Source organism: Perna viridis, chromosome 14 (assembly GCF_037379345.1).
Source record: "Perna viridis isolate PV_CMFRI_1.1 ecotype Kerala chromosome 14, ASM3737934v1, whole genome shotgun sequence".
NCBI classification, from domain to species: domain Eukaryota; kingdom Metazoa; phylum Mollusca; class Bivalvia; order Mytilida; family Mytilidae; genus Perna; species Perna viridis.
The window spans coordinates 18,234,028-18,257,532 of record NC_142458.1 but is presented as its reverse complement, the minus strand read 5'-3'; the positions used below and the strand labels follow the sequence as shown (position 1 = coordinate 18,257,532).

The 23,505-nt window shown below is 31.5% G+C and overlaps 1 protein-coding gene and 1 long non-coding RNA gene across 29 annotated transcripts in view; one reads left to right on the top strand and one right to left on the bottom strand.

Annotated features, from left to right (window-relative positions):
* Nucleotides 1–23,505, bottom strand: part of LOC148598482 (uncharacterized) — a 129,712-nt gene that overhangs the window by 85,265 nt on the left and 20,942 nt on the right. For 26 of the 28 annotated variants that reach the window (XM_088561868.1, XM_088561858.1, XM_088561869.1 and 23 more), the window contains exons 2-4: nucleotides 23,135–23,223; nucleotides 21,164–21,255; nucleotides 7,136–7,447 (exon numbers count right to left, since the gene is read on the bottom strand). In XM_088561868.1, the coding sequence (XP_088417994.1) occupies nucleotides 7,136–7,370 (235 nt within the window). In that variant the 5' untranslated portion in view covers nucleotides 7,371–7,447; nucleotides 21,164–21,255; nucleotides 23,135–23,223. Of the gene's footprint in view, nucleotides 1–4,129; nucleotides 4,349–7,135; nucleotides 7,448–21,163; nucleotides 21,256–23,134; nucleotides 23,224–23,505 lie in introns of those variants that run through there. The other 2 variants (XM_088561861.1, XM_088561883.1) reach the window with 2 other exon arrangements.
* LOC148598483 (uncharacterized) lies at nucleotides 2,556–16,963 on the top strand. The gene is made up of 3 exons (XR_015918664.1): nucleotides 2,556–2,693; nucleotides 3,112–3,319; nucleotides 16,599–16,963. It is a non-coding gene; the product is annotated as an uncharacterized LOC148598483 (long non-coding RNA).

Sequence of the window (23,505 nt, the reverse complement as noted above, 5' to 3'; positions counted from 1 at the left end):
AATTCATTAAACCAGGGCCGTATAGAGCTTACTTACATTCGCATCTCACGAATTCATTAAACCAGGGCCGTATAGAGCTTACTTACATTCGCATCTCACGAATTCATTAAACCAGGGCCGTATAGAGCTTACTTACATTCGCATCTCACGAATTCATTAAACCAGGGCCGTATAGAGCTTACTTACATGCGTATCTCATGAATTCATTAAACCAGGGCCGTATAGAGCTTACTTACATTTGTATCTCACGAATTCATTAAATAAGCTAAATTCCCAGGCATGAATTAAAATAACAACTTTCTCTAACAATCAAGATCTTGTAATCTGATTACCATAATATCAATCAATTATAATCTTTCTTGCACATTAAACTTACAAAGGTCAGAGAGCACAAACCAGAGACAGAGTGCAGTATACTAAAACTTGTTTATCAAAACATTTCCTAAAAAACAAACAAATAAAAGGCTTATACAAATGTATAATGCCTGGCTTCAAATGTGTGAACTAAGAGTTCATCTTTCCCATTTGAATGACCACCTGCTGTTGCCCGACAATTATTAAACATTGTAAATTCAGAATTTGGGTGCCTAATACATTCTGTAATTTTGTAGTTAATATGTTTGAGCCCTATTCTGCACTGATGTTGCCCTCTATACTCAAAGTTTTAAAAAGGTGATAATGGGGTCAGAAATGATTACAAAGAATAGCAAGGGCAGTTAAACAGACAGCAACCCTGGTTCTTGCTGAACGAACAAAAGAAAAATTATTTCTATTTCAGATTTGCTGTGTCAAAAGCTAAGCAGACTGTAGTCATATATACCTGGTAAATACTGAATAAAAGCATTTGAAATATTACATTCAGCCAAATTTAGGGCAAGATGTTCAAAACAGGTGTTATACAATTAGTTGGTGACATCATAGTCAATTTCAATGGAGATTGCTGATATATTTTACTTGCTGATCATGATGGTACCTTTAAATAAGCCAAAACATTCAATATTTATAAAAAAAAATGGCACACTTACCAAATAAAAAATATTGCTACTCCAGATTGAGAACCCATACTCTTCAAATGGCTGCATTTTTTCAATTAAAATGACTTCAATGCACAAACAATTACAATTAATTTCATGTAAGTAAATAACTTTCATGAAGTGAAATTGACAAAAAAAAATGGGGGACCAGAAAAGGGTACCAAAATTTAAATTCAAATTCATGATGATGAAAACAGGCAACAATTCATGATTGTAAAATTTCCGTTCCGTAGTAACTTTCTGAAAGATTTTTCTCCTGACAATGTAAGAAAATAAGGAACTTCTGATTGTTTTTTCAATCCACAAAGTCAATCCCCTGTCCCTATATATACCTCAGTTCTTACTCTTTTTGAGAAGGTTAAAAATCTTTAAAAATATGAAAGAAATTGAATAAACATAATTAAGTAAGTATCTTTAAAGTCCTTCGATTGAATGATCTTTAGAATATTTATATAAGAGATTGTCAATGATCAATTAAAAGCTCTGATTTATACTGAATAACTTCCCCTTAATTGGGGCAATTTCATAATGTAGGGATCAAAAGTTATTTGATGCTTGCCTTTAGAATTCTACCATGAAATCCATAAAATAATGGCATATTTGATAGTCAATAGAGTCCGTATGAAAGTTTAAATTGGCAAAGCCGATAGTCTAGACATGCCACAGGGAGTCTGAAAGTTAGGGGAGTGAAACTAATAGTAACCGTTGTCCTTTCTGTAAAAAACTGACCATATTTTTAAATGTGTACCATGCGTAAGAATAATTAATGAATATTGTCAAATTAATTTGTCAATATAATATCACATATCACACTTAAATTATATTGCTATACAGTCCCTGGCAGAACAAAACAATGATGTAATTGTCAATCCATGACAATTGAGACTTCAGTTTTTTCAACAGAAGATTATATTATTGAAATCAGCATTGCTACAATACTCCTTTTTTCACCCTACCTGTGCATCTGATCCATGCTGCCAGTTTTAGGTTGTGATTGAGTAGCTTATTAACTCATAGCTTTTTATGTTTTCTAGTAGTTCGTCATTGTCCTATTTTAGTTTCTTGACTATAGGTGCAGATCCAGAGATTCTAAAAAAAGGGGAGGGGGCTTTCAGACAATTTTATGTGATGTTAAGCCCAAAAAATGCAGGACATCAACAAATGGGTAAGTTCCAACTGTAAGAACACCCTCCTTTGTGGATTGGATAATATTTAATTTTGAAATTATCATTTAACTTAAACTGAGGGTATCCTTGATCTCATGGATACAATTAAATGTAATTTAGAAGAATTTTTACATTATGTAATCATGGAAATAGCCTACAAAGTTTCATTTAAATCTGACCTCTCTTTTCATCATGGAATTCTATATATTTATACAAATTATTTTTAAAAAAAATGACAATATCAACAAATCATGACAATGTTACTTATTCAACCACCGTGCCTTTAAATATTTACATCTCCAAAACAGCTTCAAGCCTTTATCACTAAGAATAAACTTCAATTAAAATATTAATTCAAAAAGGATATTAAAAATTTACATTTAAAGTTAAGATGCACCCTGTATGTTTATTCTGCTATTTAGAATTTTAAATATAAAGGGAATTAATGGAATAAATGTTTAATTTCTATAAAATGTAAATACCATTATAACAGGTAAGCCTTTAGTAACTGCATGGAGGGAGTTAATTTAATACAAAGTTTGCATTTTGTGGTTCAAAAAGTAGTGTTTCACATTAAGACATGATACATGTATATAAGTAGTGTTTCACCTGAGAACATGATACATGTATATCTTAAACTATGAAGCTCCTACTATCTACTTTTTTGTTCAAAATTCATTTCCTTGAGCAGATAGTTAAATTGCTCCTCAATCAGGAAAATGAATGAAATTATTGTAATTTTTGATTGGGGAAAACAGGGGTTAAAGAAAAAGAAAGGTAAACTTCGATGCTTCAATATTTAGTTTCAATATTAGATCCGTGTACACAAGTTTTTATACCCCTACTTTATAGACCAAGGTATATAGTGACAACACTGTCCATGATGCATTTGTCTTTTCATATGTCACCAGTTTCCACAGCAACACCTCTGAAGCAGCTGACTGGAAGCTCACTTTCATGCATTCTTTGTGATATGATGCCATTTTGCACCTCCTATTTTGATTTAGATTGGACTTAGTCATTCATCTACGAAAGTGCCGGGGGAGGTCACATCAAACTTCCTGTTTGACAACTTTTTAACATTCTGGCCATATGGATTCTGGGAAGGGACAAGTTAGGGTATGATTTTGTGAATTATGCTCAATTTTTTTGCATTTTATATTGGTACAGGATAAAATAGAGTGCCATCCATTTTGTCACATTTTTAATTATCTGCTGCCTTAATGATGAGAATATTGCAAGATGATTTATGCCACATTAGAAAATAATTTTATGACATTGGTCTATATATAGAATCATAGCAAGGTTGCAAAGCAATGCAAATTTGGTCCCTTACACAGCAGGATTCGAAATCCTTCTCGTCTCGGACATCTATGCCAAAACAGCTAGCACTAAGTCCAACGCTCTAGACCACTTAGCCAACTAAGCTATATTAAAATATAACTTTCATTAACCAAGTGATACTTTCTCGTAAGTAAATTTAGAGCCCGAACTTTGCATGATTTAACTTAATAGAGAAACCTCTGATGGTATCGGTTAAGGCAGTACAGGATCTGCCATGGTATTCAAATACAGCCATATCAAGTACATAACGCATATAGGAAGTCTGTACCATCTTATTTACTATGTAGATAAATAGTATGCACGACAAGGATCAACATGGCATGTTAATACAAGGATGCATATATATATGTATAAATAAGCTAAATCTAAGCTACATCCCATCTCAATATATACAATATGTACAATATATACATATTTGTCAAATATTATAGCTAATTTTATAACTATGCAAAAATTATATAAAAGTATATTATTTTCAAATACATTTTTTCGTCAAAATCATCAAAGAATAATTGTCAAAATGAATTACAAAGTATATCAAAGAGTTTAAAACCAAGTTGCACAATTATTTTTCTAATTTCTTACCTGTCTTTTTCAAAGGTAACTGACTATCTACGATAAGAGCTTGTAACAATTGTAAAGTCCATATATTTTTAAACCTCCCGCAAAATAACAAAGAATTGAAAGAAAATTAACCGTACTCGCATAAATAACACTAAACAAACTTGATAAAGAAATTGGTAGTTTATCTACAAAACTATTCAAACTTAGGAAGATTATTTCTATTTACTGTTATTATAAGCCAGCAATGTACACAGCTGAATCGAACACTCATACTGACTTGTTGGAGATCCCCCCTTAAAGTGTGATTTAAAAAATTGTAGACTGATTTAAACAATAAATTTATGATATGACACTGATGGTTATATATAAAGGTCAAAGTGTTATGACGATTTAAACAGATGGCAATATGATACACTTGAGAAAAATCGCTTGTGTGGAACAAGTTCGTTAATACATGTATAAATCAATTCTACTGAAGCAGACATTACATCTTTAAAAGTGCAATCAAAGGGGGTTAACTAATCTTGGTTACATGCAAAAATTAAAATTTCTTTTTTTTTTTTATGAAAATTCCAAAAATATTCATAGCTTCTCCAATAAAGATTAATGTAGAGAACAATTGATGTTTAGCTATTTTCATTGAAAAAATTTAGAATGATTGTCTTATACATGAAAGGTTTTTTTTTGCGCTTCTTTTTAATTTATAACCTACACTTCATTTATTCAAAGTTTCAAACGAATTCACGAATGCACGTAGATGCATGACAATTTTAAATGTTCTGTGAAAGAAATTATTTCTTTGTTTTTGTATGTAATCATGGTAATTTAGCAGTCAAAACATTGTAACTCCAAATGTTATTTTATCTGGATCCAGTTTTTCCCTTTATTCTCAATGGGTATTTTCAACTGGAGTAGTGGAAAAGAGATCACAAAAATATGAAAAATAATGCAATTTTAATTTCGTTAAATTTCGTTAGATATGAAGTGAAGAAAAACAATAAAAAGTTTTTACTTTTGAAACTGGTAGCTATCATTTTGCACAGCAAGGATCACTGGATTTGATGATTTATTTCTTCTGTTGTAGTACTTACTATACATAAACTGCAGTTTCATAAAGTCTATCATTTGCATAATGTATCACTTTAAAAATCAACAAATAAGATGTTCTATTTCTGAAGTACTTGGTTATTTATTATATTTTTAGTGAGTTGGGTTATAAGAAATAATGGCTTTACAATATAAGGGGTTCCAAACTCTGGAAGCCCACCATTTGTAGGAAATTTTTAATAATTTTTGTGCAAATTTTGGGCCAAAATGAAAAAAAAAACTCCTCTGGGACCCCTATTCTAAGTATCTATATCCACCATTGAAAAGTGGGATGTTTGAATAACCCCAATGATGAAAATTTCATGTAAGTATTTACTATTTTTATGAAGGTATACAATGGTGAATTTGTTGAATTTCACCACATCTGTTCCCTTTTCTACATGATATAATAATCATACAATTAAACTATCATTTCACATTTTTTGCCCCTGTTTACATTTTTGGGGGGAAGGAGGGACAAAAATAAAACACCAATGTGAGGTAAGATACTGATAAATAAAAATGGACTTGTAAATATTAGTCAAACCTGTCTGAAACAAGATTGTTATGCACAGTTTTATAAGCCTGTATTTAAATTAATCCAATTGGCAGTTTTAGGGAGAACCTAGATATAGGCTGCATTTTCCCACATAGTACTTATATCACAATTCAATTTTTTGGTTAAAAAAGTTTAATGAGACATGCAAAGAATACATCAAATTTCTGAACTACACAAATGAATTAGTTCTAAAGAAAGATAACTCCTGTTCAACCCTAACTTAAACAAAGTGACAATGTTTAAGTTGGATTATCTCTCTTAGTAAGTATTTAGATACATATTTGAATTTTTTCCTACACATGAATGAAATAATCTTTTTACTTTCACAATAAAACTATATATATATATTTACAAATGGAGGTAGATTACTGCTATAGTTTGTTTCTGGAATCAATATGCATGGTTTTGTAGGAAAGTTAAAAAAAATCAAAAGTTTCAAAATAATGCAGATGCTGTATTTAAATTCATGTACTGTCCAATTCAAACAAACAAAAAACTACAAGAATTGATTAGCCCAAGTAAAAGACATTCACATTTAAATCTTTTTTTCACATCTGATTTATAATCAAGGTTTTATCATCATCAGAAATAACCAACATATTCAATACATTCAAAATTTATTGCATAGATATATGTTTTTAAACCAAAATAAATTTTAGTTTTTTGCAATCTTTGCATTCCTGAAAATTCCATGATAAAGGAACAAAAGCATCAATTCAATTAAACGAAATATAATTAAAATATGATTGTTAATCATTGCAATTACAACACAAAGTTTTTCATACTTAAAGTAGGTGAATTACACCAAATCGCCAAACTTAAATGTTCCAATTTAAAAATACTGTTTGAAACAGGGAGATAGTCTAAGATACAAAAATATCAGAGAATATGTCATCTTTATGACCAGGGAACAGAAATTGATTCCATTATTTATTTTTGCGTCAGCATGAAAGTATCAAAGAAATTTGAGATAAATATTTACCAAAATATTATACTATAAATCCTCAGATGTATAAATTAAATAGGCTTCTTGAATTTTGTTATAAACTGTACATTAATTTGGCATCATTAAATAGAAATCTTGCTAAATTGCTGTGAAAACAAACCTTTCATCCGTTAAATACTTTATATCTTGATAATGTGTTGTGCATTATTTTTATGTTTTGTAATTATTGTATGTTGTGTGATTTATGCTATACTAGTGTCCTCTTGTACACCTATTGTGTCTGAGGTTGTCAATAATGTTGTCTTGTCTTGTCTTGTCTTAGTGTCCTCTTGTACACCTATTGTGTCTGAGGTTATCAATAAAGTTGTCTTGTCTTGTCTTGTCATAATTATAAAATGGCAACTTAACTGAAATGTCAAAATATGGATAGTTTTACCTGAGGGCCCCTCGTCTACTGTTTGATACTGTTCCTGCCCTTCCTCCCTCTCATCCCGCTCCTCCTTGTCATCCTCTTCTGGTTTACTACTCCCGCCCTGTATGGACTGACTTGTCGTGGAGGAACTCCGACTCGATGGCAATGAGTAGTCTGGAATGGGAGCTGAAGACACGAGCCTTGTTTTCATTTTTTCATCTGAAATATATGTAGTGCTATACAGGTTCAAGTACTTCATTGTCGTTAAATGTTCCCAATAAGTTACGCTGCGTACATAGTGCGTGTACAGTGCATGCTATTTCTTCATGGCTGCATCTGAAAAGATAGGTATTTAGGTATTAATGTATTAGTAAAATTGTGAAACACATCCAGAAATTATATTGTGTATACAATTATATGTAAAAGATTTGTAAATTTAAAAATTGATCACTGAAATCAAGTAGAATTATGTATTTGAAGTTCATTTAAATTAAAAAAAAAATTATATTTGCATAAAACAGAACTGCTAAAAAAAACTGTAAATTTAAGAATAATTATGGAAATTAAGATTTCTATTCCATTAAAAATAATGCTTGAAATATTGCAAAACAGATCTATTTTTAGCAATGCTAATAAATACAAAATAACAGAACAACTTTCTTTAACTTTACTTTGAGATTTATCAAATTAATTATGCTACAAAACACTCTCATCAATTTCAGCATTGATTAATGGAAAAATGAATTCATTTTAAATATTTATAACACAGTTGACCGTTAAATGTGAAAAAAACAAGTATTAGTTTATTGGTGCAAGAAAGTTATGTTAGAAATTTTTAGTTACCTCCCTTTCACCATTCTGAGGAGGGAGTTCATCAGTTGGATTGTACAAAACTATACCATAATTGCATTGTAGAGTTCAGTTGATGCATGTTGAAAATATATAAAGTATTATTTATTTTTCTTGTCTGAATAATAATTTTACTTGAGGTTTTAGGACAACCTTTAATGTCATACCAAGTATTGTTTGAAAATGTAGTGAGTGAGTGGTGCATAAAATTCAAAAGCTAAATATTTATAACAAGAGAATGTGTGCATGGATTACTTCAGATCAGCAAAAATACACCAGAAAAGTTTTAGAATGAACAGTGAATGCTATATATATATATATATACTGTGCTTTATAAATTTAAGGATAAATTTCCATTCCATAATAAAAGCTGACTTATTGATTAAATGAACAAACTATCTGATTTTCAGCTATACAACAAGATGAAGATCAATAAGTGAAACTAATCTCATAAACTACACAGGCAAAATTATTTCACAAGAATTTCACATGATTTTCACCTGAATTGAGCAAATAAATTAAGTCAGTGAGTTCATGTGAAATTCACACGAAATGTTCACACAAAATTTGTGTTCAGTGAATTTCACATGAAAATCATATTAATTTCATGTGAATTTCACTTGAATTTCACCTGAAGCTCGATTAACATGAATTTCTGAATTTCATGCCTGTGTATAAATCAGATAATAACAAATATAGCATAAATATCATTGTGAAGAGAGAAACTAGATCAAGTGAGTCTTATAAAACTTAATACTGTAAAAAGTTCTTATTTCTTTAGAAGAAAAACTCCTTTAAGTCTATAAAGTTTGAAACTATTCTATGTAAATGAGTAAGCGTATGCCTATACAAAACAGCAGAAATATACTGCCATATTGAAAATATTAGAACTTTTTTTATAAACAATGAGAAGAAAATTACATGTGTTATATGATATGATAAAAGTGACCAAAGTTGTGAACCAACTTTGGAGTCACCTGAGTCAACCTAACTCATGAACCAGCTTTGGAGTCACCTGAGTCAACCACACTCATGAAACCAGCTTTGGAGTCACCTGAGTCAACCACACTCATGGAACCAGCTTTGGAGTCACCTGAGTCAACCACACTCATGGAACTAGCTTTGGAGTCACCTGAGTCAACCACACTCATTAAACCAGCTTTGGAGTCACCTGAGTCAACCACACTCATTAAACCCGCTTTGGAGTCACCTGAGTCAACCACACTCATGAAACCAGCTTTGGAGTCACCTGAGTCAACCACACTCATGAAACCAGCTTTGGAGTCACCAGAGTCAACCACACTCATTAAACCAGCTTTGGAGTCACCTGAGTCAACCACACTCATGAACCAGCTTTGGAGTCACCTGAGTCAACCACACTCATTAAACCAGCTTTAGAGTCACCTGAGTCAACCACACTCATTAAACCAGCTTTGGAGTCACCTGAGTCAACCACACTCATTAAACCAGCTTTGGAGTCACCTGAGTCAACCACACTCATTAAACCAGCTTTGGAGTCACCTGAGTCAACCACACTCATTAAACCAGCTTTGGAGTCACCAGAGTCAACCACACTCATTAAACCAACTTTGGAGTCACCTGAGTCAACCTCACTCATGAACCAGCTTTGGAGTCACCTGAGTCAACCACACTCATGAACCAGCTTTGGAGTCACCTGAGTCAACCTAACTCATTAAACCAGCTTTGGAGTCACTTGAGTCAACTTCAGTCATTAATCAGTTTTAGACTCAAGCAAGACAATCTCACTTACAACCCACCCAGAAGTCACCTGAGTCAACCTTACTCTACTTTAACTTAATCCTAGAAATCAGATAACATAGTCTATTTTATCCCCCCTTAGATAAACATTCAGACACCAATGGAATTGGTCAATATCTCATTCCATTTCTATACCTTAACCAGTGGATCAATGTCTCATCAATCATAGCAATGTTTGACATACTTAATGAGACAGATACCTTGTAAGATTCAAAGTCAATTTAACGAGACAGGGTAATGCCGCTTAATGTCGGTTATTTTCAATAACAACTGTGATATTTTATAAGAAAAGTCATATTTTTTTTATTAAATTATTTTCGTAAATAATACAAGCAATGTTCATGATACTGGTTTATCCAAACTTAAATGAGAAGAGAAATATGAAGGAATAGCAACTATTATACATGTACATAGAAAATAGCCTAACTCCGCATATACAAAAATGTACCATTATAGACAAGTTTTAATTTTAAAACATTTTATACTTATCGAGGTTCAGGAATCATAATATTCCATAGGTCTATAACCTTCAAGTCTGTTTATCATATGGACAAGAGGAAAACAAATTGAAAATAGGAGTACTCAAAAGTTTTTGTTCCACACAGATTTTAAAGGGTCATTTCCCTTCTTTTTGTGGGGAGGGGGAGATGCCACATTTTGTGGGGAGGGGGAGGTGCCACATTGATTCATTTTCAGCTCTAATGGGGAACTTGACACATGGGTCCCCTCCAAAATGATCACTGTAGTTGCTTAGTGGGAAACTTTTGTGAGTTTTAATTTTTGCTGTATTTGCAAGATTAGAGATAATCATCATAGATGCGCAAACCATACCAACAAAACGCATGGAGGAGTAAATGATAAAGTCACTTAATTACGCCAGAAATATTGGATTCCTAGGATACGACAGAGAGTGAAAGTTTCGTTGAATATAACACTAATTTCAAGTGCCTTAATTTCTGTGTGCACATTGCTACTAACAACAACCGTGGACAGATGTACGAGTCACAATATCCTTACCATAAAAACTTGCCAAATTTTAGTCAAGATGTTTCACAGCTACATGTTTCATCCAAAGAAACTTACAATGAATGTGAAAAATAAAGACTGAAAAAATTTAATACCATATTCATAGAGCAAATCACTAAATTTGGTTACCACCAAAATTAACAGCTATACAGTATATTGTATCCCACTATGATGTGCTCAATAGGAGAAGATGTGATTCCAATGAATACAATAAATGTTTTCATTGTTGATTAAAAGTATGGCAGAGTAGGAAACTCACTCAAATTCTAGTCGGCCATGAATACAATTTTTCAATATATTTACTATATGGCTATATAGATTTTTGTTAAAATTTTCCAGCCCTGCCAAAAAATAGCCAGTCTTGGGCTGGTGGGCAGGCTACTATTTCTAACTCTGAGTATGGGTGTTTATTTTCCCATTCCCCCCCCCTTTTGTTTCATCCCATGTTATATTATGTCAATTATACGATTGGGAAACATCCATTACCCCCAATCTAAATTCCTCCTTCTCCTCATGGCATATATTTAGGTTACTTATGTTGCATGTAAGGTCAACACTGCTTGTTGTAACTATGTCTGCCTCTGGCATCAAACAGTAACCATAATATTTACTTTCAACAGATTTTAAAATATGGACTAAGAGCATATAATTAAAATTTCCGATATGAAACATGACCGTTACAAAACAACCCATAATTTAACATTGTTCTATTTCAGATTGTGTTATTTTTCTGCCTCAACTATTTTATTTATACTAATAATGATCTTGAAACCGATACATTTTTTGTTTTGATATCATAACTTTTATGTTAATATTTATTCAAGTAATTGTGGGGAAACAATACGTTTATCCAGAGCATATGTTCTCAGTATTGAAATATTTTTATATATCATATCAAAATCTGGTGTCTTCGATAGTTGTTTTAGTATGGTATCAAAATACTTCCTCAGAATATAAATAGTTAAACTTCCTATTAGGCTTAATATTGTTCATTGAACTAGGGAAGTTTAATTTATAGGTCATAATGTTAATAAGATCTTATTTATGATTCTTGTTTTCATATTAAATTTCTAATGCAAAAAGAAAAAAAAACATTTAAAGAAATATCAGAGGGTGTCTTATGCAAATCCATATTACACAAACTAGGTACTCCCTAAACTCTATGACCAGATCGACCTACAGATGGACAGACAGAGTTGGGCAGCCACTAGACCTGCTTTTCCCTTTGGTGTCACAAGTGAAAAGAAAAAAGTTGCAAGCAGATAGACAGAAAAACCATAAAAAAACACTTCTTTGACATTATTCTTTTTTCTTCTCATTGAAAATCAGAAATATATACAGAGCTTGACACATTTAAGCATAGGGATTTACAATTCATTATGGACACAAGTGGTTTGGATACTATATTGAATAAAATTTGAAATCGAAATAATTTTTTTTTTTAAATAAGACCAAAAATAAAAAGTTCATTTTTTTCAGGTGTGCCCCCTTTGACCACTTAAAACTAGAAAACCATAAGAGAAAAATAAAATCTAATTGAAAAATGCAGCAGGAATTTTCATAAGGAATCTAAAAAAAATTTTGAATTCGTACCCAAAATAAAAAAGCAAATTTTTATGGGGTGTAGCCCCTTTGTCCAATTACTGCTCTAAACCATAAGAGATATCTGAAATCTGACGGAATTATGCATGCAGGGATTTACATAAGGAGTCCAATTAAAAATAAACAAGAGGCTCCCAGAGGCCTGAATCGCTCACCTGGTTATATTTTGTATTTCAAGGGCAATAAATTTAACAAGAAGTTGTCCAACAATTTTGACTCAAGAAGACTTTGGTAGGATTTATACCAAGGATCATTTCAGCTATTGTTTTCTGACAAATCAAAAATCCCCACATCAGTTCCATACAGGATACCCCAAGAAATATTCATATTAAGTTCGGTTTCATTAGTCAAGTAGTGTCAGAGGTGAAGATTTTTGAAAGAAATACCATTTAAAACAGCAAAAAAACATTGAAAAAGGGCAATAACTTCAACATGGCTTAACAGATTAAAATGAAAATTTGACCAGAGATCTCATTACGTGAACACTTTTACCCATGTCAGAACTTAGCTGAACCTAACAGTTTTGGAGATATATGCAAAAAACTACTGACTAACCCCTATGCTCTATTTTTAGTAACAGTAGCCATGTTTTTCAACAAATCAAAAATTTTAATACAAATTTTCTGCAAGATACCCTAAGGAACATCTGTGCAAAGTTCCATATAATTCTGCACAGTAGTTTCAGAGGAGAAGATTTTTGAAAAATTGTTAATAAAGATGATCAAAGATGCCAAGTGATTGCAATAGCTCACATGGCCTTAGGCAAGATGAGCTAAAACTTTGGAACCAAACATTTGATAAAACACCTATTTTTCTGATGCAATCGGTATAGTTTCACTTTTTACCCTTTGAACTTGAAGGCGCTCTTCCATGGAAACTCAAGTCACCTGATTGCAGTTCTGTTATCCAATTGGCCAAATACTGATAACTCGGTGGCATTCGAAAAAATTGCATCGAAAATTGAAATACATGTTATTTTCCTGATTGAAACGTTGAAAATTATAAGTAAAAAAGTACAAAATTTTACTGTGTCCGCTATCTTTTTTTAAAAAAGATTTTTAGAGTGATTCCAAAGGATGGAATGACATAAGAAGGGCAAAAGATACAATGGATTCTTTACTAATGAAAATAAAGATGCAGATGTTAGTGAAAAGTAAACAGTCCCTAATAAATACAACAATGTGTTTTCTGCACCATGTATTTTAAGCAACCATATTTTCTGATACTATTATTTAACTATTTATATGAAGTAAACAGATGCAGGAATAAGGATTTAATAATACAACATGGGAGGCAGATTTCCAAAGAGATTACTCTGATCTTCCCATACCTCCTTTGTTCTTAAATTATGGTCTGTAACAGTGTATCATAAAAAAGCTTAATACATATGTACCTTTAAATTCATTACGCAGAATAAAACTTTGTGTACCAGTACATGATACACACTTTGACAAATTATAAAATGATTTACAAACTTATAAGCATTCATTTCAGAATGCCCAAATTGATTTCTCCATGTAAAGGGTCATGAAATTTCATACCATCACTTTTTAAAATTTGAAGGCCCCATATTCTGTGAACCTGGAGGTATTACTGTATGTGGGGGACCAGTTTTATAAGGTATTTTGTACTGCTATTAAAACTTAATCTTCGGCTTCTTTTATAAACTGGAATTATATGGGAAATATCAGAATTTTAAATGCAATCTATAAATTTTCATAAACCATAACATTTTCTATTAACTACAAAAATAGCATATATACTGGTTAACATTGCACCATTAATCATTCAAATCAATCAAAGCAAAGTGTGGACAGTGGCTTTTCCAAGATAGGCATGCTAGGTGTATACCTCCCTCTAAAAAAATGGATGTATGCCTCCTTCCCTAAAAATTGAGTTTTTTTAATACATTAATCTTGATTTTTCACAAATTCTATCCCACAAAAAAGGCCCTAAGGCTTTTAATTCTATTATGGCCCCCCTCCACTTGAAATCCTGGATCTGCCCCTATGATGTACAGAAAGGGATAAATCTAGCTACATCCTCAAAATATGGGCAAATAAAAAACTGTATTATAGCTCTACTTGCTTCTGTTATACACATGTTATCAAAACACATATTTGAAAACCAATAATTGTTGTGATCATAGATATGGACAAATAAATGTTAAACTCCATTAAAATAGTTTTATGGGCATTTTAATGGTGTGAAAACAAATAGGTTTATTATTATGGATCTAAGATATGATCTGTTGTTGACACTACTGGGACTCTTGTAACAGATAGCATTGACCCAAGAAAATGTCGATTTCAATTTGTTTTGAAACCAAAATAGACAATAATGAAATCAAAACATATAAAAAAAATGGGAATTAAATTGTAATTGTGATAAAGCAAAATATAACAGTGCAACATTCAGGGGTTTTAGGGGAATTACAAAAGAACTAGATCTATGGGGGACGCTCAAAATGCCCAACTCCCTTGTTTAATCAAAAAAATACAAAAAACCCCTTAATTTGGATACTGTAATTATACTTATTTTCACGTGATACTTCTTTTCATGAATTTCGCGGTCACGTACTATCCGCAAAAATAACTACCGGTACATGCAAGAGAATTTCTTCCATTATTCTCTGAACAAAAACAACAATTTCGTACTGGCCAATAATCACAAAATCAAGTACCTGCCATAATCAGTACAATTAGTTTTTTCCCCTCTATGCTTAGCATTGGATAATAATTATATTCTTCATGTACATACCCATATGATTACCTTCATGTAAAGTTAAGAAGTATATATAAGGTAGTGCATGCAAACATATAATGTTTTGTGGTGTATTAAGTATTTGTTATTTTCAAATTGGACAAATAATCACAAAAAATAGTACCGACAAAATGGATTTTTACCACTATGTAATATTTATCAGTTTCTCAAAACTGTAAAATTGATACTTTTGTATATCTTTATTAGACAGAACCAGCAAAAATTTGTAGCTGGGAAAAGATAAAGATGGACATAGTGATCACTTTAAAACAGAATATCTTAGTTAAAGAATAAATCAACTATAAAGCATTTTTTTCAAGGTTTTTTTGTTTGAGGGGGTACTTATATTTCCAAATTTTTCAAAAATTGTTTTTCAACCTAAAATTTACCAAAAAATTATCACACCCATATTTCTTTAACAATTAACAGTAATAAAAATTATTCTACAGTACTAATCTCAGCTATGCTTTTTTTAAAAAGTAAAAGAATTGTTCCAGCTTCCCATGGGCATAAAATATCTCTAAAGTAAAATAAGTTAAAAAAACAAACTCACAAACTATTTAAAAAAAATGTGTGATGTTCTCAGCTATACTTCCTTCTTGCAAGACTGCAAGACTTGCAAGACAAAAACACACATACAGTTGCCAATTACTATAGTGCTTGTGACTTACATCTTTTTCTGTTTATCATAGGAAGAAACCATCAACTTAGAGCACTGAAACCAATTAGCAATAAATTATTAATGATTTTAAAAAAAAATATTCAGATGAATTTATTGAGATTGCATGAAGATATGAAGTAATTAATTCTCCAAATGACTCAGCAAATCTAATACAAATAGATCCCATAAAAAAAACAAGACAAAACAGTCTCTTTTGATTTTGTATTCATTATAGGAGTATTTTTTCAAAACAATATCAGTATACAAGGTAACTTTGAAACAACTAGCAGATTAGATCAGATTTTATAGAACTGAGATCATTTTGCACTATCACGGAAGCTTATATTGTCTTTATATCACTACCCAGATATAAAAAAATATGATAACATCCAATGTCTCATCTATAGATCACTTGCTATTCAGATCATGGTGTCATGTAGCAAAAGTACTATCATTAGTTGGGTACCAGTTTTCATGGTTATCATTGGTTCGTCAAACCACAAAATTTGGTTCAAAATGATCAGAGCAATTCAATTGTATGATGGAGTTGTGAAATCCACATATCGCAAATCTATGAAGTGACAAATTTCTGCAAGCCATGAAAAAAGAGGAACATAGACAATAAAAGTATCTTTACAATGTGTGTAGAATCTGGAGAAAATATAGAATAATGGGATGGAGGATATATTAGGAAAAGTTTCTAAGTTACTTGTTGGGTCCTGGGAGCGAAATAAAATGTGACATTTCTGGGGGTTATACTCATAGAAATGACAAGATTTCAAACAAAAACTTCCATTTCTTTTATAGTAAGCCGTGACATGACCTGGGGCCAAGCCTTTGGACTAACCATCAACTTGAATACCAGGTACAAGTGATCTTCATATTTGTTCTCCGAAAAAGGTCAACTACACAGATGAAGTTTTTTAAAGTTAACTAGAAAATTGAGAACTTATTATATTTCACCTTTTGAAGGGTTTGCTAAAATTATATTTGTATTTCCCTATTTTGATTCTGACTAACAAAATCTCATACATGTACAAGATACGTACCACTATCAAAATATTTCAAATCAAGAAACCTGAATATTCTTTTAAAATTCAACAAAGGTGTCTAATCTCAACTGACAAAGTTTACAATACAAATCTCATTTTCATCCCATATATTATGTAAAATATTCTTCTTACAATCCATGATTAAAATATCAAATTTTCACAGATGAGTTTAAACATCCTGTAAAGATTTGACAAAAATAGTTCCTTCCAGTTCACACAAACATCTCCAATTATTCACAATATATATTCAACAAAAAAGCCATAATTTCATTATCTGTGTGTCAACCATTTCATTTGAAAATTACAGATTTTTTTAGATGAGTTCGTGTAAACATTTATAACAATCCCTTCTTGAGAAAGAATGAAAAACATTTTTATAAACTACAGGTCAAAATAAGAAGCAGGCAGGTATAGCGGTAATAGACTCAAAATTATTCAGAATTTGTGAAGTGATGAAATGTATTGGATATAAACCTAATATAACTAACCCCTTGTCATTAAAATTGCTCATCTAGAATGTTACCAAATGATAAAATTATTTTACATTGTTTGCATGCAATTATCTTGGTGGTCTCATGGTAGCATGTTCTCCAAAGCGTGGAGGTGGAGTCATACCAAATACCTCTAAATTGGTAGTCACTTATTCTCCCACAAATGAAGGGTAAAAACAAAATTATTAAACTGAAAAAATCTAGGAAGTGGTCAAAAGGAATAGGCTAAAAGGAAAGTCTGTATAACAAATCCAAGTCTAAACACACAGTATATTGATGACAGAGTGAGGTCTGTATAACAAATCCATCTAAACACACGGCATATTGATGACAGAGTGACAAGTGGTTGACTAAAGAGTCAGAGTAACATATGTAATAGTTGGGGTAACTATCTCAACTGTAGTTACTGCAAGGAGTTACTACATAGAAAGTATAATCAAAAATTAACTACTTTGACAAGTACAAAGCAGGGTATGTTAGATTAATCAAAAGTTTTCTCCCAGAAATGCATGAAATACAATGTATCTGCAATACGATGATTAATCAAAAACAAATCAATCAATCAATCATTGGTTGCAATACCCTGCAATTAATTCACATTAAATATTTAAACCAGTAAGACATTCCTTCACTCCACTAAGATATTTGTTTCATTAGAGCTTTCTTGGGTAGTTAAATGAACCACAGAAAAGAAAAGTTACATTTTTCTTTTAGGTGTATCAATCACCATATGCCTGATTCTTACAAAGACAGCTACTTAAATATTTACCCAATCTATCATTTAAAGCTATTTAACTTTCTTTATCACCTTGTTATATGTTGAACAACTGCAAATCAAACTAATATGGGGTACGACTGGTGCAACTTTTGTCCACGGTAAAGACGTAATTATATACAACTCAATATTTGTCTACATTGTATTATAAACTTGTAAAGGATAAATATATTTGTAAAGTTCTTCCTTGAGTAAGAATTCTCCTGATTTATATGAATGAGATATTGAGGGTAAAAGTCACATTGTGCCTGTGAAAAGCAAATAAAACTTTCTCGCACTTCCTCGAAGTCTTCTGACAAAAGAAAGACATTGTCATCTTGTTGCTAACTGAAACAAAATTTCTGAACAAAAGTGTTAGAAAAAACTAGTATTTTAAATGGCATTATGTGGAACTATCGAAGTCATTTGTCATGAGATTTCTGCTCTTGAGAAAAATTGGGACCTTAGACCTGAATCTAATTCATATTGTGGAGTATAGACGTTTGGATGACATGTTATGAACACAATAACCAAACACTATTGTAATCAAATAAAATACAAAAATATAGCAGTAAAGATGATTCATACCTTACACTATAAAGTGAGTGTTTACTGGACCAAAATAAAATAACCAGTGAGTAAATGGCCTATAAAATGGACCAAATGAGACAAAATAACCAATATTCAATTAAGAAAGATCCATTTAAAATTGTGTTTTACAAAGCCTTTAAGTTTTCTGCATTATTTGCTCTGACCAGTTGTTGATAAGCCCAGTTATCTAGGGAACTAGGATTCCAACTTGTTCAATGACACACTGATATTAACAATACAAAATATTGTTCTTTTTCAGAATACCATCACCTTACATGTACATAAAGACAGAAAAAAATACATAACAAATAAAGAAGATTTCTCATGAAGTTTATTCTAGGCATACCCCCCACTCATAAAGAAAGTTGATGTGACAGAGCAACTAAAATCACTTACAATATATGCCCTATTCATATACAGTTTCAATCAGGCCATCCATTTGGCTCTTAGATTTTTGTAATGAAAATATTCTATATTATTCCATACAGTGAATACATAGTGGCTAATTAAGTCTCATGAAACAGAAAGTCTGTATACGACAGCACCCAAAATGACCTTCCACATATGCCTCATCTATTTGAAGCTATACACACTAAATGTGCAATCAATCCATCCTTTGGAAGCTGTGATTTATGTGACGAAAATATTTTCTAACATTCAATCTAGTGAAAAGCAGCAATATCATATGAAACAGGAAGTTGATATTAGTGGCAGTACCAAAAATGGCTTATAACATATGCTCCATCTACAAGTATATTAACAAACTAAAAATAAATCTGTCCATTGAGAGCAGGGATAGTTATAATGATGGAGAATGATGGAGAGGGGAAAGAATGAGGGACAGGCATGATGAAACCAATATACCAATTTCTTATGTTCCAAATAAGAATAAAAAAATATTTTTAACAGCATAAAATCACAGAACTTAAATTTATCATGGCATAACATTTCAGATCACTTGCAGGAAAGGGTTGCAGTATGCATACAGTTTTAAAACCTTGTTAGTTTTCAGTATAAAGTGCAGTACCTGTAAAATATTGGAATTATTGGTGCAGCAGCAGCCGTATCTGGCTTACTGGCCACAACGCCCTCGCAGCAGAAATTAAAATATAAACAGTGTGTAAGGAACAAAGTATGTTTCATGTTGTGATCACGCTGAATGTCAATTATCCATCACTCTGAGCTATACAAACATTACATAACACTACAAAAAAAGTGTAAAAACATGATTCAATTCAAAAGCATAAAAACTGAGAGACCACAGCAGCGATGTTAATACAATGCATCAATAGGCTCCAAAAGTTATTAAGATTATTCATCCTGATTCCACTGAAAGCAAAAGTATTTGAGTGCAAAGCGATAATTAAATCATTAGTAAGTGATAATAGTGGTTACAATCCTTCAGTTAAATTCTATTTTGTGAAACTAGTACAGCATATACACAATATATATCAATTTCAGGTGTGTAATTATTTCTAAAGGTTAATTACAGTTTAATTAGTTGTCATGTTTTTATCCCAATAATTTCAGGCTGATCTGAAAATATGAGATTATAGTAAACAAAACAATTGCTGGTTGATTGAAGTTTGAAATAACTTGATATATAACATTATGTAATATTTCAGTACTTAGATTTAAGTCTGCATGTCACAAAACAAACGTGTTCAATTCTTTGTAAAAGTACATAGTATTACTGCCATATGAGTATAATCGGATTTTCCTATAATATCCCTTCTTTCCCATAAAACCCATCCTTAGAGAAAAAAATGACATGAAACAGTAAATCCTAAAAGTAATATAGCTAAACTTTTACATCAATTTTAAACATGTTTTAGAGTCCATTGTAAGGTATTTAATGATTTCAAAAAGATAATCAACTAAAACTAAGAAATCTGAATCCCCTCCCACCTCCAAGAAATCTGAATCCCCTCCCACCTCCAAGAAAAAAAAAGCAAAATAAACAATTCTGAAATAACAACTTCACTGACAATGTATCATAGTTTTGTATTTTGGTATTGTCTGTGTCTTTTTTTCAAAATTTAATAATGATTGAGGATGAAACAATGCAAAATAAACACAAAAGTTTGATACATGTAATTTTAATGACATATATCAAAAAAAGAATAAAATAAACACACACTGATATAAAGTACACATGATCCCAATCAACCATTCAACCACATCCACAAACATAATAATTCAAATGCCACCTGATACCACAAATAGAAAAATCACCATACAAACGCACCCTGATACCATATCAATCAATAGACTCTTTTGTGGTAAGTTGATGAGCATGCTGAATATACACTTCCGCAAAATAGGACGTATGTAGAACACAGAAATTTCCTTGCTGAAGCATATATTTGCATGCTCCATGCATACTCATGAACTATCCCAAAATTAGCACAAAAGAGTCTATATACCATATTCTGTGCTTCGTGTTACTATAAACAGCTTCAACAAATGCTACCTGTATCCTACCTATATAGTCATCTGTGTATGTAGCTGGGCCTGTGAAGCCATTAGAACAACTGACTCCATTATCATCTGGTTTCTTTAGAGAAGTAATCTTGCTAGTATATGAAAAAGAAACATGACTATAAATCGTATGTATAATATATAGAAAAAGAATGAGTTTACTCGTACAAAATCAAAACAATGAGTTAAGAATATTCTCAGCCTTAAGAAGTATTTCAAAATTTGTATATGGCTAGATATATATATAACAGCAACTCATAACTTTGTAAAAATGGAAGCAAATTTTGAAATAATCTAAATTAGCTCATAAAGAATGTAAATTATTTCTAAAAGATAGCCAAATTAAGCTAAATACCAACTCCTACAAACTACAGTGCTTCACCAGCATACCATTTATACATAACACAACCCCCTCTCCAATTTACATGTGTATATATACCTCTACCAATCCACCATATGCTACATGATAGACAGAACAGATTGTGCTAATTATTAGTCCCAAGGTTTCCAGACAATACAACTATTAAAGGCAGGATAAACATTTGAATACTCTTACCACTAGATCAAGGGCAGACAACTTAATGAAGAATGTTCACTCCTTACTCCAATAATGTTTCAATGAAAAAGAATACTAAATATTCATTATTATACCTCCAATCATGTTCCTAATGAAAAAATTTTCTGTAATATTGAGAATAACAGATTGTGTTGTGAATGCCAAATAAAACATGAACCTTTTAACAGGTTAATATCTCAAGAATATGGTTTCATTTAACATAATAAATAGAAGGATTTTGAAGTATAATTTATCCATTGACACCATTACAGATAGTCAATCCCAGTCTAAAATGACTCCATCTAAAGTAATAATCAACTTAATCTAGAAGGATTTAAATTATTCATTAAGATTTAATTGCAAATTTAAATTGGGAGTTTAACTTAAATTAAACTGATAAAGAAAACTCCACTTTACTCCATATCAAGCTTAATACCTTTAATTATGACCATTATGTGGAATTGAAATTTATAGCTCACTTAGATCAAAGGTCAAAACGCCTAGGTGTAAATAAGATCAGAAGGTCTCATAATTTAATACAATTTAAGCAATGTGATGTGTTAATTAGATTGTTGTTGCAAGGAACAATTGTTGGTTAATTTATTTTTGGTATCAACCCAAGTTCATTGCCACAGTGGACTGATGTCCTTGCAAAACGTATGTTGGTTAAAGTATATTTCTTTGTATCATCCTAAGTTCATTGCTGCCTTGACTTAATCAACCTTCTAGATGGTTATCTAAAATTTAATACAATAAAACAACCATTTAATCCACGGAACAAATATTTCATCAATTAGAAGCTTGACAATAAATGAGCAGCATGAAGGGTGTTTTATAAGAAGCAGGTACTGATCACCCACAGAGTTCAACCCCCAGTGTTTGCAATAGGGTTCATGCAGTTTCTGTACTATTTGATATATAAAGGTAATCCAATGGTGGTGAGTATGTATCATGGGAAACTTTTGACCTTCACCTCTACAGTTGTGAAATGAATATTAAACGGAACCAATATATTTAATATGAAATGTATAAATTTTAATGAAAGTAAATTTCAAATATATATAAAATCATATTTTTAGGATAAAGCATTTGCAAAGTTTATATTATTTGAACCCTCCCTTTTTTTAGCTTCTGGATCTGCCCCTGATATATCAGTGGTTGATCCAGGGGTTGCAGGAAGTTGGCATCACCCTTTTTATTGGAAAATTTGTCATTTTCATAAGTAAAATTAACAAAAAATGGCAAATAATATCCTTGCACCACCACCTGTTTTTTTCTGAGGAACCCCAGCTAGCACCCCTCCTTTTGAAAGTGTCTGGATCCGTTCCTGTACATTTCATAACAGCTGCATTCCAACAGTACTGAATAATCACCCAAGTACTTCTTCAAATCATTCATTGCAGAGAACACATTCTTACCCTCAAATTCTAATAAATCCCAAAGTTAATCTTTATCTGTACATGTGCTCTTCTAATAAATCCATCTACTTTAATCCAATTCTTTTTATCTACAAATAAAGAAAGGAATTTAACTGTTGTTCATGTTAAATTATGGTACTGTGATGTAATTAAGGGAGACATGCATTTTTGTGCTAACAATGGCAGAGACACTGGAGGTCTGTTCATGTTTGTTTGTTTTTTCTGGTTTATTTGCATTTATTTGACTGCATATTTAGAATGATATAGAAACTGTTAAGTGTGCTCATATTACATGAATGGGCAAGTGCAAGAAACTCAATGTTGATTGCTCTGTAATGGGTCATAAAAAATATGACGAATTAATTTAAACC